Source organism: Tupaia chinensis, unplaced genomic scaffold (assembly GCF_000334495.1).
Source record: "Tupaia chinensis unplaced genomic scaffold, TupChi_1.0 Scaffold000377_1, whole genome shotgun sequence".
Classification (NCBI taxonomy): Eukaryota; Metazoa; Chordata; class Mammalia; order Scandentia; family Tupaiidae; genus Tupaia; species Tupaia belangeri.
In genome coordinates, this window is record NW_006159875.1 from 133,282 (window position 1) to 151,289 (window position 18,008).

The window sequence follows — 18,008 nt, forward strand, 5'->3', positions numbered from 1 at the left end:
ACACACACACACACACACACACACACACACACACACCACACATACACACTGCTGGCAACGGGGGTTTAATTCCTTCAGTAAGAGTTGGTGGTGCAAACAAAATCTAGTATTTATACTAATTTCTTTAATCTCTGAATAAAACTAACAGTCAAGCCCAACTGTCTGAAGGGTTTAAAATTTATTATTATTATTATTTTGCATTTGAAGCTTTTCATAAATCCATAAATTCTAAGAAGTAAGGAAAGCCTACTCCTATTTAGAACTTTCTTGTGACTTGAAAAACACATGACCTGTTCTGAGAGGGTTTTCTAAGTCAATGATTGAAAAAATCAGTAGCATAAGTAAAACTATTAATATGTTCTTAAAGGAGACCCAGATAATTACCATAATGAACAAGTACATACTTTTGATGTTGCAAATTAAGATCTTCCCACATGGAACCAGCAGATGGCGGAGTGGTTACATTGCTGGATTCCCACGTAGTTGACCATGGTTCTAGTCTTGGACCCATGGAATTAAAATGCACACTTGCACATGTGCGTGTGTGTCTAAAATCCTGAGAAGAAAATGGAGAAGAGGTTGTGGTGTGGCCATGCCTCTGGGGTCGGGGGTGATTTCCTGCTTTCTGTCTCTCCAGTGAACACATGTGCCCTAGAGCAAAAATCTCTCTCTAAAAAAATAATATTTTCCCGTATGGAGAGTTGACACCATTTTGCTTTGCATTAACCAGAGGTCCAACATGGTCACTCTCTGACACCCTCGGGCAGCAGGAGCTGTGATGCAAGAGGGAAAGTGCTCAGAGCCTGTCCAGTCCACGGGTTCTATCATCATGACAGCAGGCAGGAAAGCCCTGGGTGTTTGGAGGTGGAGTGCTGTGAGTGTTCGTGACAGAAGCACTCATGGCTGAACACGTTCAGACTATGGGCTGCTGCACACTCTGTATTTCACTGTCATTACCTCACTTACCCTTAAAAAGATCCTGTGAAGTATTTTTCATCCTCGCTTTCGAGTGAAAAGATCACTGCTCAGGCTGAGTCACGTGCACAAGGACACACCTGCGACTCAGATCCAGCCCTGGCAGCAGCACTGCGGTCACACGCTGTCCTGCTGCTTGGCCTCCTATTCAATGCTGGCTTCATGCTCAATGGCAACCCGGAGTGATTAATAGACAGGGAACAACGAGTTATGAACAATGAGCAACAAGCAGTGACTGCTATCTTTCAAAGGCTGAATCACTCTCTGGTTCAGAAAGAGGGAGTTAAGGCGGGTGAGTGGTACGTTGCACTGCCTACCCCCAGCAGCATGTCCGCTCTCCCTGGAGCACAGCTGTAGTGAGGAGGTCCATTTTCAGGGTGACTTTCACATGGCACATAGCAAGGTCAGCACCAGTCCTACCACCAAAGCCCTGCAATTTGGGTTCTTCAATACTGGTAAGTTGATGCAGAGAGAATTTTCTAATTTATTTTGGAAGCAAATGCATGTGCCTATGCATTTATGCACGGAGATCTGTTTTGCTGAAAAGCAATGATCTCTTGGCAGTGTTTTTTGAGGGGCTTCCCACAACTAGGTCACTCACAGAGCTGAAGTCCAAGTCAGCCTGGGAAGGACTTCCTTGGACCTCCACCCTTTGTTCCTGCTGCCGTTCTGACCACCTCATTTGGCCATGCCCACTTGACCATGTCCACTCGCGTACCATGTGAAGATGAAGGCAGAGACCAGGCGAAGCAGGAACGGGCCAGGAATGCAGACTGCCAGCAACTGCCAACAGGGATGGAGATGCACGCGTTCCTGCACATCTCAGGAGGACCAACCCTGCTGACACCCTGATCTCGGGCTTTCTGCCTCCTGAGCTGTGAGATGATAAACACCTGCTGTTGGCCAGCCAGCATGTAGGTCTCACAGTGACCCGAGGAAACCACCACCTGCCCGAAGCCCTTACAGTGGCCAACTTCCCGAGCTTTGCTCTGGGTGCTGGGGTCAGACACTGGAGCGTCTCTGCATCCCCCACATGCCAGTCAGCCCCACCTGCATTTGGACTGGGCCATTCCCTGGAACACCCTTCCAGGTTTTTTTTTTTTTTTTTTTTTTTTTTCCTAATGCCTACTGGTCTTCAAGATTCAGCTTGGGTGTGGCTTTCCCTGACCTCCATGCCTGGCTGAACGCCGGTGGCTTCTGTCTGCAAAGCCTGGCACACACGTGCCCACCGCAGCACCTGTCACTATTACATTATTATTATGACGGACTAGCCCATCCGTCTCCCACTTCACAACAAGAGCTCCTGGAAAGCAGGTGTCCTGAGCACCCACAATGAACTCAGGTCACAAGTTGTTAATGCACCTCCCCAAACTGGGATCTTATGATACTAAGGGTAGTTTTTAAAATTTGAACACAGGACAGATAACTAATCACCTAGTCCTAGCCTTTGCTTTCATGTTAATGACTGGGGTGTACAGTCTCCTATGATGCTCAGTCACGGCCAATGAAAATCAAGGTGATCTACTCTAATCTTTGGGTTATTATTATTTCTCCTATTAAAGAAAAAGCATTCGGGACCAGCAGTTGGCATAATGGCTGTCGCTAGACTCCCATGTAGTCAACTGCGGTTCGAGTCCTGGACCCGGTGGTTTAAACTCTCCCCGGGTGCATGTGCATGTATGCCCAAGATCCCGAGAGGAGAATGGAGGAGAAGGGATTGAGACGTGGCCATCCCTTTGGTGGGTGATTTCTCACTTTCTGTCTCTCTGTCTCTCTCTCTGTCTTTCTGGTGAGTGCACGCGTCCTATAGCAAAAACCTCTCCCCCCACGCCCAACCCCCCCCCAAAAAAAGGAGCATTCATATTTATTCTACCGTGTTGACCTCGGCCAAAAAGGAGGCCTTTTTAATCATAAAAAGACTTTAATGATGCCTCTACAAATTGTGATAAGTGAGTGGGGGGCTGGTCTTTGTGGATAGAGGCAGGGAACACCTGCAGATGCTTTCTGGTGCTGTATTCCTGGCTTGGCGCTACAAGACGGAGCCAGGAAGTGGTCAGAAGGGTTGACATAGCCAATGACCCAGCTTATGTTGGCATCTGAGAGTCGAAACAGCCCTAAGAAAATCTGAGACTACAAACGCTATTTCCCCAGTGATAAAAGATCCCTCCCCTCTCCCGCCCTTCTCCCTTCCACCTCCAATTCCCATCACGGTTTCAAACTTTAGGTCTGTAGTCAACTAGCATCTACAAAAGATGGAGCCACGCAGGATTTACAAAAGTCACCTGTATTCCAGCCAAAATATCTTTAAAAAGAAATCCCTTCCAAAGGGGGGACAGACTACGGAAGACACAATACATTTAAAATATGTATTGAAGTTACAAATCCAACTGCTCCATATGATTCCGAAGTACAAAACACGACATGAAAAGGCATTCAGACAGTTCTTGTATACATCACAGTGTTAGTGGCACAAAATGCACTGACGTTTCAAAAACACAAACCAAATTGGTTGTTTTACCACCACTTGTCAAATACATCATGTATATGTGTGCATGACTCGCCCATGCATATTTTACACAAGGTTAAAATACACCCGTGGTAAAGTGAGCAAAGAAGGAAAGAAAGGCAGGCAGGTGGCGTGTGGCTACCCCTAACTGCAGGCTCCCGCCGTGGCGGGAGACAGCATGACGCAAGTCAAGGAGGGGGACCCCAGGGCTCTAAATACAGAAACAGCATGCTCTCTTGGCTGACCGTTTGCAGTTACACTTTAACGCAGGCCCTCTGCGCCATTTGGTGTTTTGGCAATGCAGTCATAATCTTTTTCATTCTGTTGATTTTTGTAAGGGCTTGGGTTACTTAAAAGGAATAAACAAGCTTTGGTATTTTTTAAAGAGACCTTCATGAAGCTTTATACATGCAAAATGTTTTCCTTATTGATGTCTCGATTACTACACACATATACACACACACACACACACACACGCTCACGTTGTATTTATTGAGAATCTGAGAAATATACAAAAAGCCCACCCTGGTTCTTTTCAATCCCCTAATCTTTAGACTAACAAGGGAAAATGTTCTCTGCTAATTTGTGAAATAAATTTTAGCCTTTCTAATATAAGTGAAAAAATAATGTCATCTTTAAGTAATTTCTGCACGTCTGATAATTCCCCCTCCCGGTAGACCCTGTGTTCTAATCAGGAGCTGGCCTGGGCCCTACACCGCTTTCATGGAACACCATGGAAAGAGGATTTGTTCCCTTCAATCTTTTTGAAGCAGGTGGCGGCTCCTCAGCCTGCTGGTCCTCGCTGCCGAGGAAGGAGACTGATCTGGACTGGATCTCATAGACGCCCAGGTTCGGTGTGGGCTCAGTGCTGGGCCACCTCTGCTCTACAAACATCCATGGTCACTGTCTCAGAGGACATTGACCTCCTGCAAGGATGCAAACTCGGCTGGCTGGGCCATGAGACACATGGCAGCGCAGACCATGAGGTCAGGCAGGGCCAGAAAACCCTTCTAATGGAGTTATTACCCAAGGGCTTCAGCAGCCTACTGCCACAGGCCCCACTAGCCACTCCAGCTGGGCGGCAGGAGGGAAGCAGGGCCCAACTCTACATGACTTCTTCGCCTACTCCCCAGGATGAAAGGCCTCCGCCTGGACACTCTGAACACCGCCAACACTTCCACCTGGACAAACACCGGGAGCTGCTCGGAACCAGAACTGTGAATCTAATGTCACTGTTCAATTAAGCCAAGCCCTGCTGCAGCAGGGACGCGTCTGTCCACTCACTGCAGTGCTCCCAGGTTTCGCGGAGGCATGGCAGCAGGATCAGCTGGCACAGCGAGGGCTCCCTCCTCGTGGTAGGTACATTTCACACCCAGCCGGTTAGTCTGCCTCTTCCTGGCATGCAAGATGGGTGTGGCACTCCTTACGAAAGGAGTCTGAGAGGCAAAATGCCGGTTTCTCTATCTCAATGTGATCTTGCTGGTATTTGTATAGGGAATGGATATAATTTTATTACTAAATCAAGTTGGACAAACTGAGGCATGTCTGATAGAAAAACTCAGCAGATAGAGGGTAATTTGCCTGCCCTTGGCTGGCCCCAGAATTTCTGTGCCCCTGTGTGGGTGAGACCATGTTTTTGCAAACACCCTGGTGTGGTGGAGGGGATGCACGAGGTGTGTACGAGGATGGCCGGGGCTGCCGATGTGCGTGCCTGGGCCAGAGACTCCTCCTCCACTCCATCCATCCCTTTAGGAGTAAGGACATCTGAGCTCTAGCCCTGGGACCACCACTTTCCCGAGGGCTCTGACTTCCACCCAAGGACAAGGGTACTGCTGAACGGGCTCGTGTGGAGGGCAGCAGCTGTCTCAGCAGAAGGACTGGGATGTGACGGAGGCCCGCCCCAAGCGCCCTCTTTGATAGGCATTTTACAGCGCACGAGCTGGACAGCTGCATCCACAAGTCACAGGCTGAGGCCTCAAGTAAAGGGCACTGACTCCGGGAGCTGCTGCCCGGCCAGAACTGCCCTTCTACCATGAGACTCCACCGCAACAGCTTCAACCTCATTCCCGGCTAGCCTCGTCCAGAAAGACCATGTCACGCATGGTCTCATTCATCTACTGAACTTTCAAACTGCCATTATGAGAACTCCCAGACGCCAGGCCAACACGGGCTGGTGCTGTAAATTGTTTCAGTTTCACAGAGCAAATCATGCTAGAGATGGAGAGTGAAGTGAGGTTGTTTCCTCAGACCTACTCAAGGTTAAGAAATAAAGAAACTTCTCTACAGGGAAGGGAAACTAGGCCCCAAGATGGAGACACAAAGGTACAAATCAAACACACATAAAATATCCACACTGAAAAAATGTGCTTGCCATGAGCAGATAGCTGAGAGAGAAAGGTTCTGTTTTGGCTTTACTTCTTTGTGGAATGTTTCATAATCTTCAAGAAATTCTATCAATATGATAACAAAACTACAATATCTACCTTTTGATCCTTAGACACACATGGGGCTTTGAAAGTTAATTCTTGTTGAAGAACATACTTTCTCCACTTTCCTGGTCCAGTCTGTACGGACCAGCGTGTCTCTGTACGGATCTGTGTGTTCTGCCACCGTGAAACAGCCTCACACAGCCCTGGGGAAGACACGTGGTAAAATCCTACCTCAGAGTAACTAAGAGACAGGGAGGTTTTTTCCCAGCAAGGGCAAAATGGTTAGCAACAAGATTTGGAACAAAGAATTGTGCACGAAAGGTGATTTTCAAAGTAACTGAAGCATTTAAACAATGTGGAAATCCAGAAATCCCTCCCCAGCCCCTGGGAGTTCTCCAACCTCTGCTGGGAGGCCCTGCTTCTAGGAGCAGATAACTTTCTTCTTATCTCCTGGAAGACTGAAGCAAGAGGTCAAACTCTATTGATTCCAAGTAGAACCATTTCTGAGTAAAACAGCTGCTTTGACGATATTCCACAGTCATTGCTGATACCTGGTGAGAAGCTATGCGCCCCTGGGCTGCTCTGCGCTGCATCACCAAAGGCAGACAATGAGGAAAGGCCGATCCAATGGAGATGTTCCTTTAAACATGTCAGTATTTCCAAAGATGCAACGAGACAGGAACCACGTTTGTAACAGTACACAGCTGACAGCGTTCCAAAGTTATTACAGCAAGTTTCAAGAAAAACACAGAGTGCATAAGGCGTTCTAAATCTCCTGATAAGTGGCCAAGCCAGGAAAAGTCATTTAACTATAACTTCTTAAAATGCACATTTCAAGAAAGGCAGAGGATGGTTTATATGCACCTTGTTGATTTCCACTACTTGGTTGGAAAAAAAAAAAGCCTTCTAAAAAGGATTTTACTAAATGCCATTAGTAGTAAAAACAGTTGTCATAAACAGAGTGCTTTTCTCAAATTGGAATAATCAGATTCTGTCTGAAGTGAGTTGTCTTCCTGGAAAGACTTCTTTACGCAACAACATGGCGCCATCTTGAAGCCGAGGAGATGGACGACGTTCGCATCAGTAGGTCTCTCAGGCCACCATCCGGCGTTCCTAGTCTATCACCACAGAGAGAGACTGCCTGGTGAGCTTCCCACAGCACCTGCCAAGTCTGCGGAGACGGAGTCTGGGGGGACCTGCCCTACCCACACCTGCTTGCCTTCCCCATGCCTAGGTGACCACACCTGGGGCCTCGGCAAACATTCTGACACCAGTCCCTGAAATGGCGGCATCCAGCCTGACACTCTGAAGCTCAATGGGGCACATAAGGCAAGAAAGATGTTTAGTGAGAGGGATACGGTGGGGTGGGGTGGGGAGAGCCACAATTCCCAGAGGCAGGGGTCTTGTTCCAGCTGCATGTCTTTCTCTAGGTGGGGAGTGGGTCGTCATCACCTTTACTGCACTTGCATTTGCAGCAGAGCACAAAGGGGGTGGCCAGCAGAAGGAAGGGTGAGGCCACCAAGAGCAGGAGCCCAAATCCAGCAAAAATGCCCACAACCTGGAAGAAGGAAACCAAAGGGTAAAATCAGGACGACTGGTCTAGTTTCCACAGTTGAGGCATAAATTACACAAACCACCCACCCATCCATCATCCACCATCCACTTACCCATCCATGCATCCACCCATCCATCCACTCAACCAACCATCAAAACCATCACCTACCCATGCATCCATCCGCCCATCCACCCACCAGTCATGCCAGCAATGTTTTTCTTTCCTCTCTTATTATCCCTCTCTCCTTTTCCTTTCATCCCTCTTCCCCCTGCCACTTAAGCACCCGAACACCCATGCATCCACACATCCAATTGCCAATAAGCTACCACTGAGCAACAAACTATGAACCAGACCCTGTTCAAGGTGTTGAAATACAGACACATGACATCTTCGTCCTCAAGGCGCATCTCATCTGGTGGTAGATTTCATCAGGATTTAATCAACTCATAAGGATTTAGTTTACAGAAACTGCCCTTAGATTTTAGGTGTAAAGGGCCTCCCCCAAATAGATATTTGCTAAGCAAAATAAGTTTCCAATGGGAGATTGTTGAGGCTGTGGAGACGAAGAAGTGGGATATGAATGAGACAAGGCACTGCAGACAAGGCACGGGGAAGACCCCGGCACGGCTCCTCAGGGGCGATCTGCCTTTGTCATTCCTGGAGATTCAAGCTTAAACTGCTGTCACGTGCTTTGGTTTTTACTCTAAAATGTATTTACCCCTAGGTATGAGTAAATTCCCAAAGGAATAAGCTTCAGACACAGACATGGGGCCAGCTAAATCAGGCAGTGTCTGGTTAGAATGGCGCCCACCTGCCTGGTGGCTCTGTGGCAGCCCTGAAACCTGCTCTGGGGGTTAACCCACTGCCTAGTGCACAGAGGGCTGAGAACGTGAAGGCACTCGCACGGGGTTCCACCTGGGCTGAGTAAGTCTACTCCCGGGTCTGCTTCTCAACTGTGAAATCAACGAGTGAGGTCAAAGAGCTCTAAGGGCCGTTATTGGCGCTACACATTCTGTTAGGGATCCCCGATGTCTGACAGGGGATACTTGGGCTCAGATTTTTAAATCAGAATGCACACATGCAATAGGTGCTTTATACATCAGGCTGCTCTTCCTAAGTGATGCTGATGGGGAGCCACCCCACTGGCCAAGCCCATTTTGTCGGAACGTCGTCTAAGGGGTGAAAGGACACGGCATGAATCCACGCCAGGCTCTGTTAAATTCATGTGCATGCGGCTGTTTCAGAATCCACAAACACAAGTCTTACTTGTTTGGAGGGCGTTCTTGAGTAATCCCAACTGCTGAACACCACTGCCAGTCCTGACTGAGGAGCCAGAGGTCCTCCGCAGTCCAGACACATCAGACTCCCTGACGGAGTGCTCACGCTCTCAGCCAGCAGCACGCCATCGCAGCTTCCTTGGTCCACCTCATGTCCTGCTTCCCATGCTGCCCCATAAACTCGGTAACCCTGTCTATGGGCAGCTGTTGGTAGCCAGGGGAAGGCAGACAACAGCAAAGACTGAGGCAGGAAGTCAGTCTCAGGACACCAAGCAATCCCTCGGCGGCCGCAGGCACTGGAGCAGGAAGTAGGAGGCAGGGGTGGAGGGCTTCCAGCTGCTGAGGGAACCCTCGTGGGGGTGCTCTACCAGCAACCCCTGAGGTTTTCACAGGTGCTGCCTGAGTTTCTTAGACTGCATGCTACTTAAGCACAACATACTTTCTGAAAGCCATGGTAAGTCTCCATCCCTAGTCCCTCCTTTACAGGAAATGTCCAATAGGTTGATGGGATGAACTGGCTGGACGGAAACTGGTCACACTCCACGTAGTCTCCGCCGAGGATTTTCTACAAATCACTTTCAAGAGCTTGGAAAAACTAAGCCAAAATAAAAGACCTGACGCGGTGAGCAGAGCGCCTTTAGTTCGCTGAGTCGGCAATCGGATGTGGAAATACGCGTAGAGCAATGAAACTGTATTTGATCCCTGCATGACAATTCAGCCCAATTTTCTCCTTTCCCAGGTACAAAAGTCTTTGGCAAAAGCTTTTCTAAAGGACCCGATGTTTGTTTAAGACAGATAGCACTGGGCATCCCAGCGAAAGGGCCAAATTTGGTCTCTTGTGTTTACTCCACTAAATTCAGCAAAAATCATCTAGACTAGGCATTGCCCGTGGTTTCCTGGTTACGAGGCTCCCGGGCCCCTCAGCTAGGCCTCCAAGGATACTGTGTGTGTACGTGTGTGAACACAGGAGGGCCATAAAATGGCTGGCCATGGAAAACGCCGGTCTTCGGCTGGGCCCTTTCCCTGAAGTGGACCCGGGGTAAAGCACGTTTCTGTTCACTGCTATAAGAGAAGGAAGAGCCAGTATTAGGGAAGAACATCCTCATCCGAGGCCAGCCTCCTGAGGAAATGAGTTCACTCTAGAGAAAAAGAAATGCCCCCAGGGTGGGCAAATGGCATGGTGGTTAAGGTGCTGAACTCCGGGCAAATGGCATGGTGGTTAAAGGTGCTGAACTCCCACATGGCCAATCACAGTTCAAGTCTCAGACCTGGTGGTTTGCTTTCTCGCTCTCCCTTTCTCTCTCTGATCAAATTAAAAAGGAATAACAACAAATTAAATAAAATAAATCATTCTTAAAAAAAAGAAAAAGAAATGCCCCTTCTAGTGCATCCTCACAATGGCTTATTTCTTTTTTCTCTTTTTTTGAGAGGTTTTTGCTATAGGGCATGTGCGCTCACCAGAAAGACAGAGAGAGACCGAGAGACAGAAAGCAAGAAATTATCCCCCATCCCCCGGGAGGATGGACACGCTGCAACCCCTTCTCTTCCATTCTCCTGTTGGGAGCTTGGGCACACACACACACACACACACATGCCTGGCGTGAGTTTAAGCCACCGTGTCCGAGACTCAACCACAGTCGACTACATGGGAGTCCAGTGACATAGCCATTATGCTAACTGCTGGTCCCCACAATGGCTGATTTCTGAGAGACAAAAACGTCTAGCGGGCACTCTGCAGCATTGCATTTAAAGAGAATGTGGAGCAGGCAGGGGACAGGGCTCAGCTCAGCTGCCATCCACCAGTGCATGGTTCCCACAGCCTGCAGCAGGCCCTGCCGGAGGCTTCTCCCCCAGCTCACAGTCCAGTGCCACGCCAGCACTGCTGCTTGTTCCTGTCTGTTTCAGCAAGAAACATCGTTACAGGAAACCAAAACCACATCACCTGGAACAAAATAACCTGAACAAAGGCCTCACGCGACAGAGACGCAGCTTTCTTCATCCACGGCTCGATGTCTCATGAGGAAGGTCCATGTGGCAGGGGTAAGGTAAGAGGTCTTTGGTGTCTAATACCATGACGCCCATAAAAAAAAACAAAAGCCACCTGCAATCCTCCCAAAGGGACACACTGCAATCCCCCAAATCTCTTAGAACTACTTTACTGAACTTCACATTGAAAGGGAGAAAGAGTTAGGGGTCAGGAAGTGGAAAATCGAGAAGGGGCACTACAGAACCACAAGCCCCCAAAGTTGGGAGCAGAGGACACGGAACAGAGGCAGTATTCTGAGTTCTGTTGAGGGCAAGGCACTGAGAGACGAGCTAAGGAGTACTTTCCCAGGGAGCTTATGAAACTCAACCCCGGCCCGAAGTTCTGAGCAGCGTGCACTCCGTGACTGCACCTGACCCACCCGTGGGACATCTGCTCAAGGTGGCGGGTTGAGACCAGGACGGTACACAGAATGGAGACGATAGCCGGTGAGTGACACAGCCTGATCCGGGCCTGGGTCTCTCCATGTGCGTGTGCGCAGGTACGTGTAGGGCTACTGGGAAACACCGGCTCTACCTTGGGGCTGCAGTCAGGGCTTGGGCTAGAGACGGCAGAGTGGACGGGGTGGGAGAGTGCGGCTCAGCCTTAAACATGGATGGAGGGGATGCAGGGAGAGGAAGAAGGAGCCAAGTAGAACAGCAATAGAGGGGGAGTAAAGGGGATGGCATGTCACCTTGAGTGGGTTCTGGGAGGCCACTAGGCTGGCATTGCTACTTCATTGAAAGTTGGAGATGAGGTTAAACGAGCAAGGGCAGACCAGACGTGGAGGACCAGGAGAGTCAGGACGAGAGGTCTTCAGGCTATGTCCCATGTGAGCAGTTCACTGATGCTCTAAAACCTTCTGTGGCTCCCTAGTGGCACCCAGACTTAAGCCTACAGCACGACACTCTGTCCTCTCCAGCTCTGACTTCCCATCAGCCACGCCTCAGCCTCTCCCCAGCCGACCTCCTGGGTCAGGTTCCGAGTCTCCGTTCATGCTGTCCCTTCTGCCTTCCACAGCCCCGCTGCCAAAAGGTCACGGGCTGTGTAGTCGGCACTTGCTTCACTCCACGCTGTACTTCCTGGTGATCACCCCACGCCGTACTTCCTGATGACCGCTCCACACCGTACTTCCTGGTGACCGCTCCACGCCATACTTCCTGGTGACTGCTCCACACCGCACTTCCTGGTGACCGCTCCACACCGCACTTCCTGGTGACCGCCCCACGCCGTACTTCCTGGTGACCGCCCCACACCGTACTTCCTGGTGACCGCCCCACGCCGTACTTCCTGGTGATCACTCCACGCCATACTTCCCTGGTGACCGCTCCACACCGTACTTCCTGGTGACCGCCCCACGCCGTACTTCCTGGTGACCGCTCCACACCGTACTTCCTGGTGACCGCCCCACGCCGTACTTCCTGGTGATCACTCCATGCCGTACTTCCTGGTGACCGCCCCACGCCGTACTTCCTCACGATCACTTCCCGCCGTACTTCCTGATGACCACTCCACGCCGTACTTCCTGGTGACCACCCCACGTCGTACTTCCTGGTGACCGCTCCACGTCATACTTCCTGGTGACCGCTCCACGCCATACTTCCTGGTGACTGCCCCACGCCATACTTCCTGGTGACCACTCCGCATTGTACTTGCTAGTGACTGCTCCACGCCATACTTCCTCACGATCACTTTCCACCGTACTTCCTGATGACCGCTCCACGCCGTACTTCCTGGTGACCACCAAGGAATACTTCACTTCTAATACTGCACCCCGTGCAATGCCGTGCTTCCCCACAGCCCGGCTCAGGAAGTGCTCCGTCAGAATTTGCTGCACTGGTGGGCTCTGTTCAACACCTGGCACTTGGCCACACTCTCAGTATCGCTGCCAGAGGGAGGGCACAGTGGGGAGACCTGAGGCCGTGCAGAGCCTGGCAGAAGACGGAGAGATCCCCCTAGAGGAGCCCACTTCTAAAAGGCAGACAAAGGCAAGTATGAGTGCCGCCGAGATTCCTTGGGGAGTGGACGTCCCCACGGACCGCTGCAGGTATGATACTTGCTGCCCTTTGTCATACCACCTCCCCGCTCTGCTCCCGAACACGAGCCCACCAAGTCCGAGTCCACTCTGCAGCTCTGGAACACCCTTGTTCCCTAAAGGAGAACGAGTAACCCCAGCTCTTGGAGGACCCCACCTCTCAGGGGATGCTTCCCTGCTCTTTCTTTTTGAGAAGGGGAATAAACAGGCTCCAGGGGTCCACCTCCATCACCCTCCCACGAAGCAGACCCAGGACACTCGGCAACTCTCCCTGGACCCCGAAGGCCTCTGGTGGCTCAGAGGCAGGGACACAACCTCCTTTTGCTTTCTGCCACGGTCGGTGGCATCTCTCCCACATGTGGGGGCACGTGGGGGCTGAAGGAACACAGACGTCTGCTTCGCCAGGGAGCTACACACCAGCTGCAGGAAGCCAGGCTCGCTCCTGTTTCACCCAGTTACCATTTCGGCAGCATCTGACCAGGGCCCTCAGGGACACCCTGTGACTCTAAGAGATGAGACAAGGATTGCGCAGGAAATCAGTGACAGGGACAAACATGGATGAGAGCGGGAGGGGTGGTGAAGTCCTGGATGACAGCTGCAAAGGACTTCCCCGGGATGCCGCACCCACAATGGACCACACAGGGGTAGGCTTTAGAAGTACAGAGCCGGGCACAGGAAGGACAAGGAGAAGAAAAGGGAGACGGTGAGCAGGAGGGTAGCCCCAGGCGGGACCACTCCGCATTGTACTTGCTAGTGACTGCTCCACGCCATACTTCCTCACGATCACTTTCCACCGTACTTCCTGATGACCGCTCCACGCCGTACTTCCTGGTGACCACCAAGGAATACTTCACTTCTAATACTGCACCCCGTGCAATGCCGTGCTTCCCCACAGCCCGGCTCAGGAAGTGCTCCGTCAGAATTTGCTGCACTGGTGGGCTCTGTTCAACACCTGGCACTTGGCCACACTCTCAGTATCGCTGCCAGAGGGAGGGCACAGTGGGGAGACCTGAGGCCGTGCAGAGCCTGGCAGAAGACGGAGAGATCCCCCTAGAGGAGCCCACTTCTAAAAGGCAGACAAAGGCAAGTATGAGTGCCGCCGAGATTCCTTGGGGAGTGGACGTCCCCACGGACCGCTGCAGGTATGATACTTGCTGCCCTTTGTCATACCACCTCCCCGCTCTGCTCCCGAACACGAGCCCACCAAGTCCGAGTCCACTCTGCAGCTCTGGAACACCCTTGTTCCCTAAAGGAGAACGAGTAACCCCAGCTCTTGGAGGACCCCACCTCTCAGGGGATGCTTCCCTGCTCTTTCTTTTTGAGAAGGGGAATAAACAGGCTCCAGGGGTCCACCTCCATCACCCTCCCACGAAGCAGACCCAGGACACTCGGCAACTCTCCCTGGACCCCGAAGGCCTCTGGTGGCTCAGAGGCAGGGACACAACCTCCTTTTGCTTTCTGCCACGGTCGGTGGCATCTCTCCCACATGTGGGGGCACGTGGGGGCTGAAGGAACACAGACGTCTGCTTCGCCAGGGAGCTACACACCAGCTGCAGGAAGCCAGGCTCGCTCCTGTTTCACCCAGTTACCATTTCGGCAGCATCTGACCAGGGCCCTCAGGGACACCCTGTGACTCTAAGAGATGAGACAAGGATTGCGCAGGAAATCAGTGACAGGGACAAACATGGATGAGAGCGGGAGGGGTGGTGAAGTCCTGGATGACAGCTGCAAAGGACTTCCCCGGGATGCCGCACCCACAATGGACCACACAGGGGTAGGCTTTAGAAGTACAGAGCCGGGCACAGGAAGGACAAGGAGAAGAAAAGGGAGACGGTGAGCAGGAGGGTAGCCACAGCAGGGACAGAGCCCAGAGGCAGAGCTCTAGTCCAGGGGAACAGTCTAGCGTGAGCATGGGGACAGAGGAAGGCGTGACGGCAGGTCCACACCAGGCCACGCCAGGTCCTGGGGCCATGGGCCTGCACCACGGTTGCTGGGTGCTTTGGAAACAATTGAAATGTCATGACCAAGGTGAAGGAAGACTGTAAACCTCGCGTTTTTGCTTAAGGAATTTTGAATACACACGATGAGGAACTCTAACTCACAAGGTCAATGTCCCATCTGCTGACAGCAAGCCCAAGTCAGATTCCTGTTTGGAGGGCCAATGGGAGAGGGTGCTGAGTGGATCTAAAACCAGAAGGCTCCTGTCAGAAATCGGACTTTCTAAGCAGACATATCTGGCTCTCACTAACCAAACAAGCCATGAGAGGCGAAGAGCTTCACACAACGGGCATTCCGTATCTCAAGTTGGGCATGGCTATCACTATGCAAATGGACGGCTTCCATAGCTTGCAAATGCATGCCAACTTCGTGTGAAGCCCAGTCACTGTCACGCTCCCTCAGGAGGGACCAAGCACCTGGCCCACTTTCTGTTACTTGATACTAGACACACTTAGCTAATTTTTGTGACCCCTGCGTCTGGCCTTGGACACTGCTCGCTTATTCTAACACATTGTTTAGAAGATCAGTCTTGCTGACGTGTCTGCAGCCTGGCATGTCTTGGGGAAGGCCTTCCCCCACAGAGCAGCAAATGCCCTGTGGACTTCTGTTGAATTCCAGGGACTGAGAGCCCCCCAGTTGGAGTCCTGCCTCTACCTCCATGGCCCCAGGGCCCACCGCACGTCCTCTGCAGGATGGAGGACTGGAGTGCTCCATCTGTAAGCCAAGAATGCCAATGGCTACTGGCCAGTCCCAGGAGTTGGGAGTGACAAGAAAGGAGCCCCCTACCATTGTCAGAGAGTACAGCCCTGCTGTCGCCCTGATCCCAGACTCTGGCCTCCAGAGTTGAGATTGCACGTCCACGGTGCTGAGCCATCAGACTGTGGTCCTGCTCCAGCAGTGAGTGGGGTTATTCAGGGAAGGACAGTGAGTGCTGAGCAGAAAGTGCCCAGGGGTGGGGAAAGGCCCCAGCTCTCTAGACCACAGGGTGGCAAACCATGGTGCTTAGGCCAAAGCCAGCCCACAACCTACGCACTCTGTCTTTCCCTCACAGCTGTATTAAGATAGAATTCCCACATCATGCACATCGCCTACTGGAAGTGCCCAGTTCAGTGGTTTTCAATGAACTCCATGAGTTATGCACCAACACCACGCTTGGTCCCAATGCCTGCTGGCGTAAAAGGGCGTCACTGGAACGCAGCTGCCAGTCATTTGCTGATGTGCTGTTGCTGGTTGCTTTGTGCCAACAGGCAGAGTTGGCAATAACAGATCTTAAGGCCTGTGAGGACGAGGATATTTTCAACTGCCCTTTCCACACAGGGACTGTCATCTCTGCTGGACACTCTGAGCTGTGCTGTGATCCGTAGTTAGGATTCCAAAGGAAGGCAGAACAAGGGCTTAGACATCAGCTTGCTCTATCAGAGCTCCTGGGCTAGACAGAAGGGACAGGGGGTCCCTAATGTCATTAACACTGAGGGGAAGTGAGACCTTTAACGTGGGTGGACACCATCCAATCGGCTAGAAGCACAGAAAGGAAAACCAGCGGAAGTGGAAGGTCTATTTCCATTTTTTCTCTCTCTCTCCATGTGCCTGTGGATCTGCTAGCTTTTTTGGCTATGACACCTAGCCTGAGGCCAGCCAGACGCTGGGTCCATGCCTTCAGGATTCCTAGCCATCAGAATCATGAGCCAAATAAACCTCTATTGGTTACAAATCACCCAGTCTGGGTATTTGTTTAGGAACACAGCAGTGGGCTGAGACATGTAGTCAGTACCTAGGTGGATGGCTCTACATTTTTAGACAACTGTCTTAAGAGGTGGTTTCTTTACCCTTTATTCCAAGGGGTGGGGGAGGGGGGAAGACACATACCCAACAGAGTCTTGATGCTCCAATCAACCCCCAGTCTCAGCCAGCCCAGATGATGGGCATGTACATGCCTGGTGTCCTCAGGGAGGTCTCCAGACACGAACCAGGAACTTCCTCAGAGGGCCAGCCCTGAAGAGCCTTGCACGTCACCACTGCACAACCATTCAGCCTCCTGGGTTTCTGTCTTAGGGGTGGGAATGACACCTGCCTCAGAGGCTTTGGTGGGAGGTGCTGAGTGAGTAATGGACTGGAGTCTTTTCAGCCCCACTAGGCAGACTTGACCAGTCTTCTAGCACATCCTCTCATGGGCTTCCCATTTTGCCCAGAATGAAACTCAAATGTCTTACCAGGGCCTGCGGAGCCCCACAGCATTTGACTCCATGTGATCTCCGACCATCTCCCCTCAGCCTTTCTCTTGTCCATGTGAGCCTTTGCTCCAAGGCTCAAGCTCACCCCCTTGTCCCTTCTGTCCTGCCCCACACAGTCCCACAGTAATCTCCTGGTCCTTGAGCACTCAGCCATGGACCCCATGTCCAGTGGCCCTTCTGACCACCCAACCTAGAAGGCCCCTTTCCTATCACATCACTCCGATTTACATTATGCGTATGCCTGCTGGTCTGTAATTTCTGTCCCTAAGTAGAATGTAGGTGTCACAGAACGACAGTTCTGTCTTATGTACTGGCATGTTTCCTTCCCCTGGGTATATTAATATCAACAGTACCTGGTACACGTGAGGTGACTGACACGTTGAACATATGAATAACATGAACACGAGGGCCTGTAGAAATGCAAAGGCTGCCAGATGTGACCACAGGTATCTCCCATCCCTTCCCTGTGTCTTTCCAGGCACGCCCTCGCTGACCTCAGCCTCCTCTGCAGAAGCTGTTCCTTAGGGCTAAGCAAGGACTCCTCAACTTTGCCGGCAGACCATCGCCTAGGCCATGAGTACTGTGCGAGTTTCTCAAGGACGGTGATGACACTGTGCTGAATGTTCTGCATATTCACTCACTCTGGCCAGAGCTACTGCAGGCATCAGCTCAGACCAGCGAAAATCCCAGCAGGAACCGCACTTACTAGCTGTTTTCTTACACAGCGCATCTTCAACCTGTGGGCATGTCTTCTAGAAGTCACATATACACACACTCACACTCACACACAGACGTACGAACACATTTTCCCTCTGCTGAAATCGGCAGAATCCAGGTGAGTCACCTCCTACCTGTGTCCGGTGCCAGATCACAGATGCCCGGGAGTGGCCCAGCTTGTTCCGGCAGGGTCCCTTATCGTAATGTATCAGCAGAAAATCGTCCTGTGAAGGCAGAGAAACCAGGAGTGAAGGGCACTTCT

At 51.4% G+C, this 18,008-nt stretch overlaps 1 protein-coding gene across 7 annotated transcripts in view; it reads right to left on the reverse strand.

The window, feature by feature from the left end:
* Positions 1-3,243: 3,243 nt before the first annotated feature.
* RNF144A (ring finger protein 144A) overlaps positions 3,244-18,008 on the reverse strand; it is a 139,203-nt gene continuing 124,438 nt past the window's right edge. For all 7 annotated transcript variants that reach the window (XM_027773803.1, XM_014589739.2, XM_006153462.3 and 4 more), the window contains 2 exons: positions 17,881-17,970; positions 3,244-7,468 (listed from right to left, as the gene is read on the reverse strand). In XM_027773803.1, the coding sequence (XP_027629604.1) occupies positions 7,337-7,468; positions 17,881-17,970 (222 nt within the window). In that variant the 3' untranslated portion in view covers positions 3,244-7,336. The remainder of the gene's footprint in view (positions 7,469-17,880; positions 17,971-18,008) is intronic.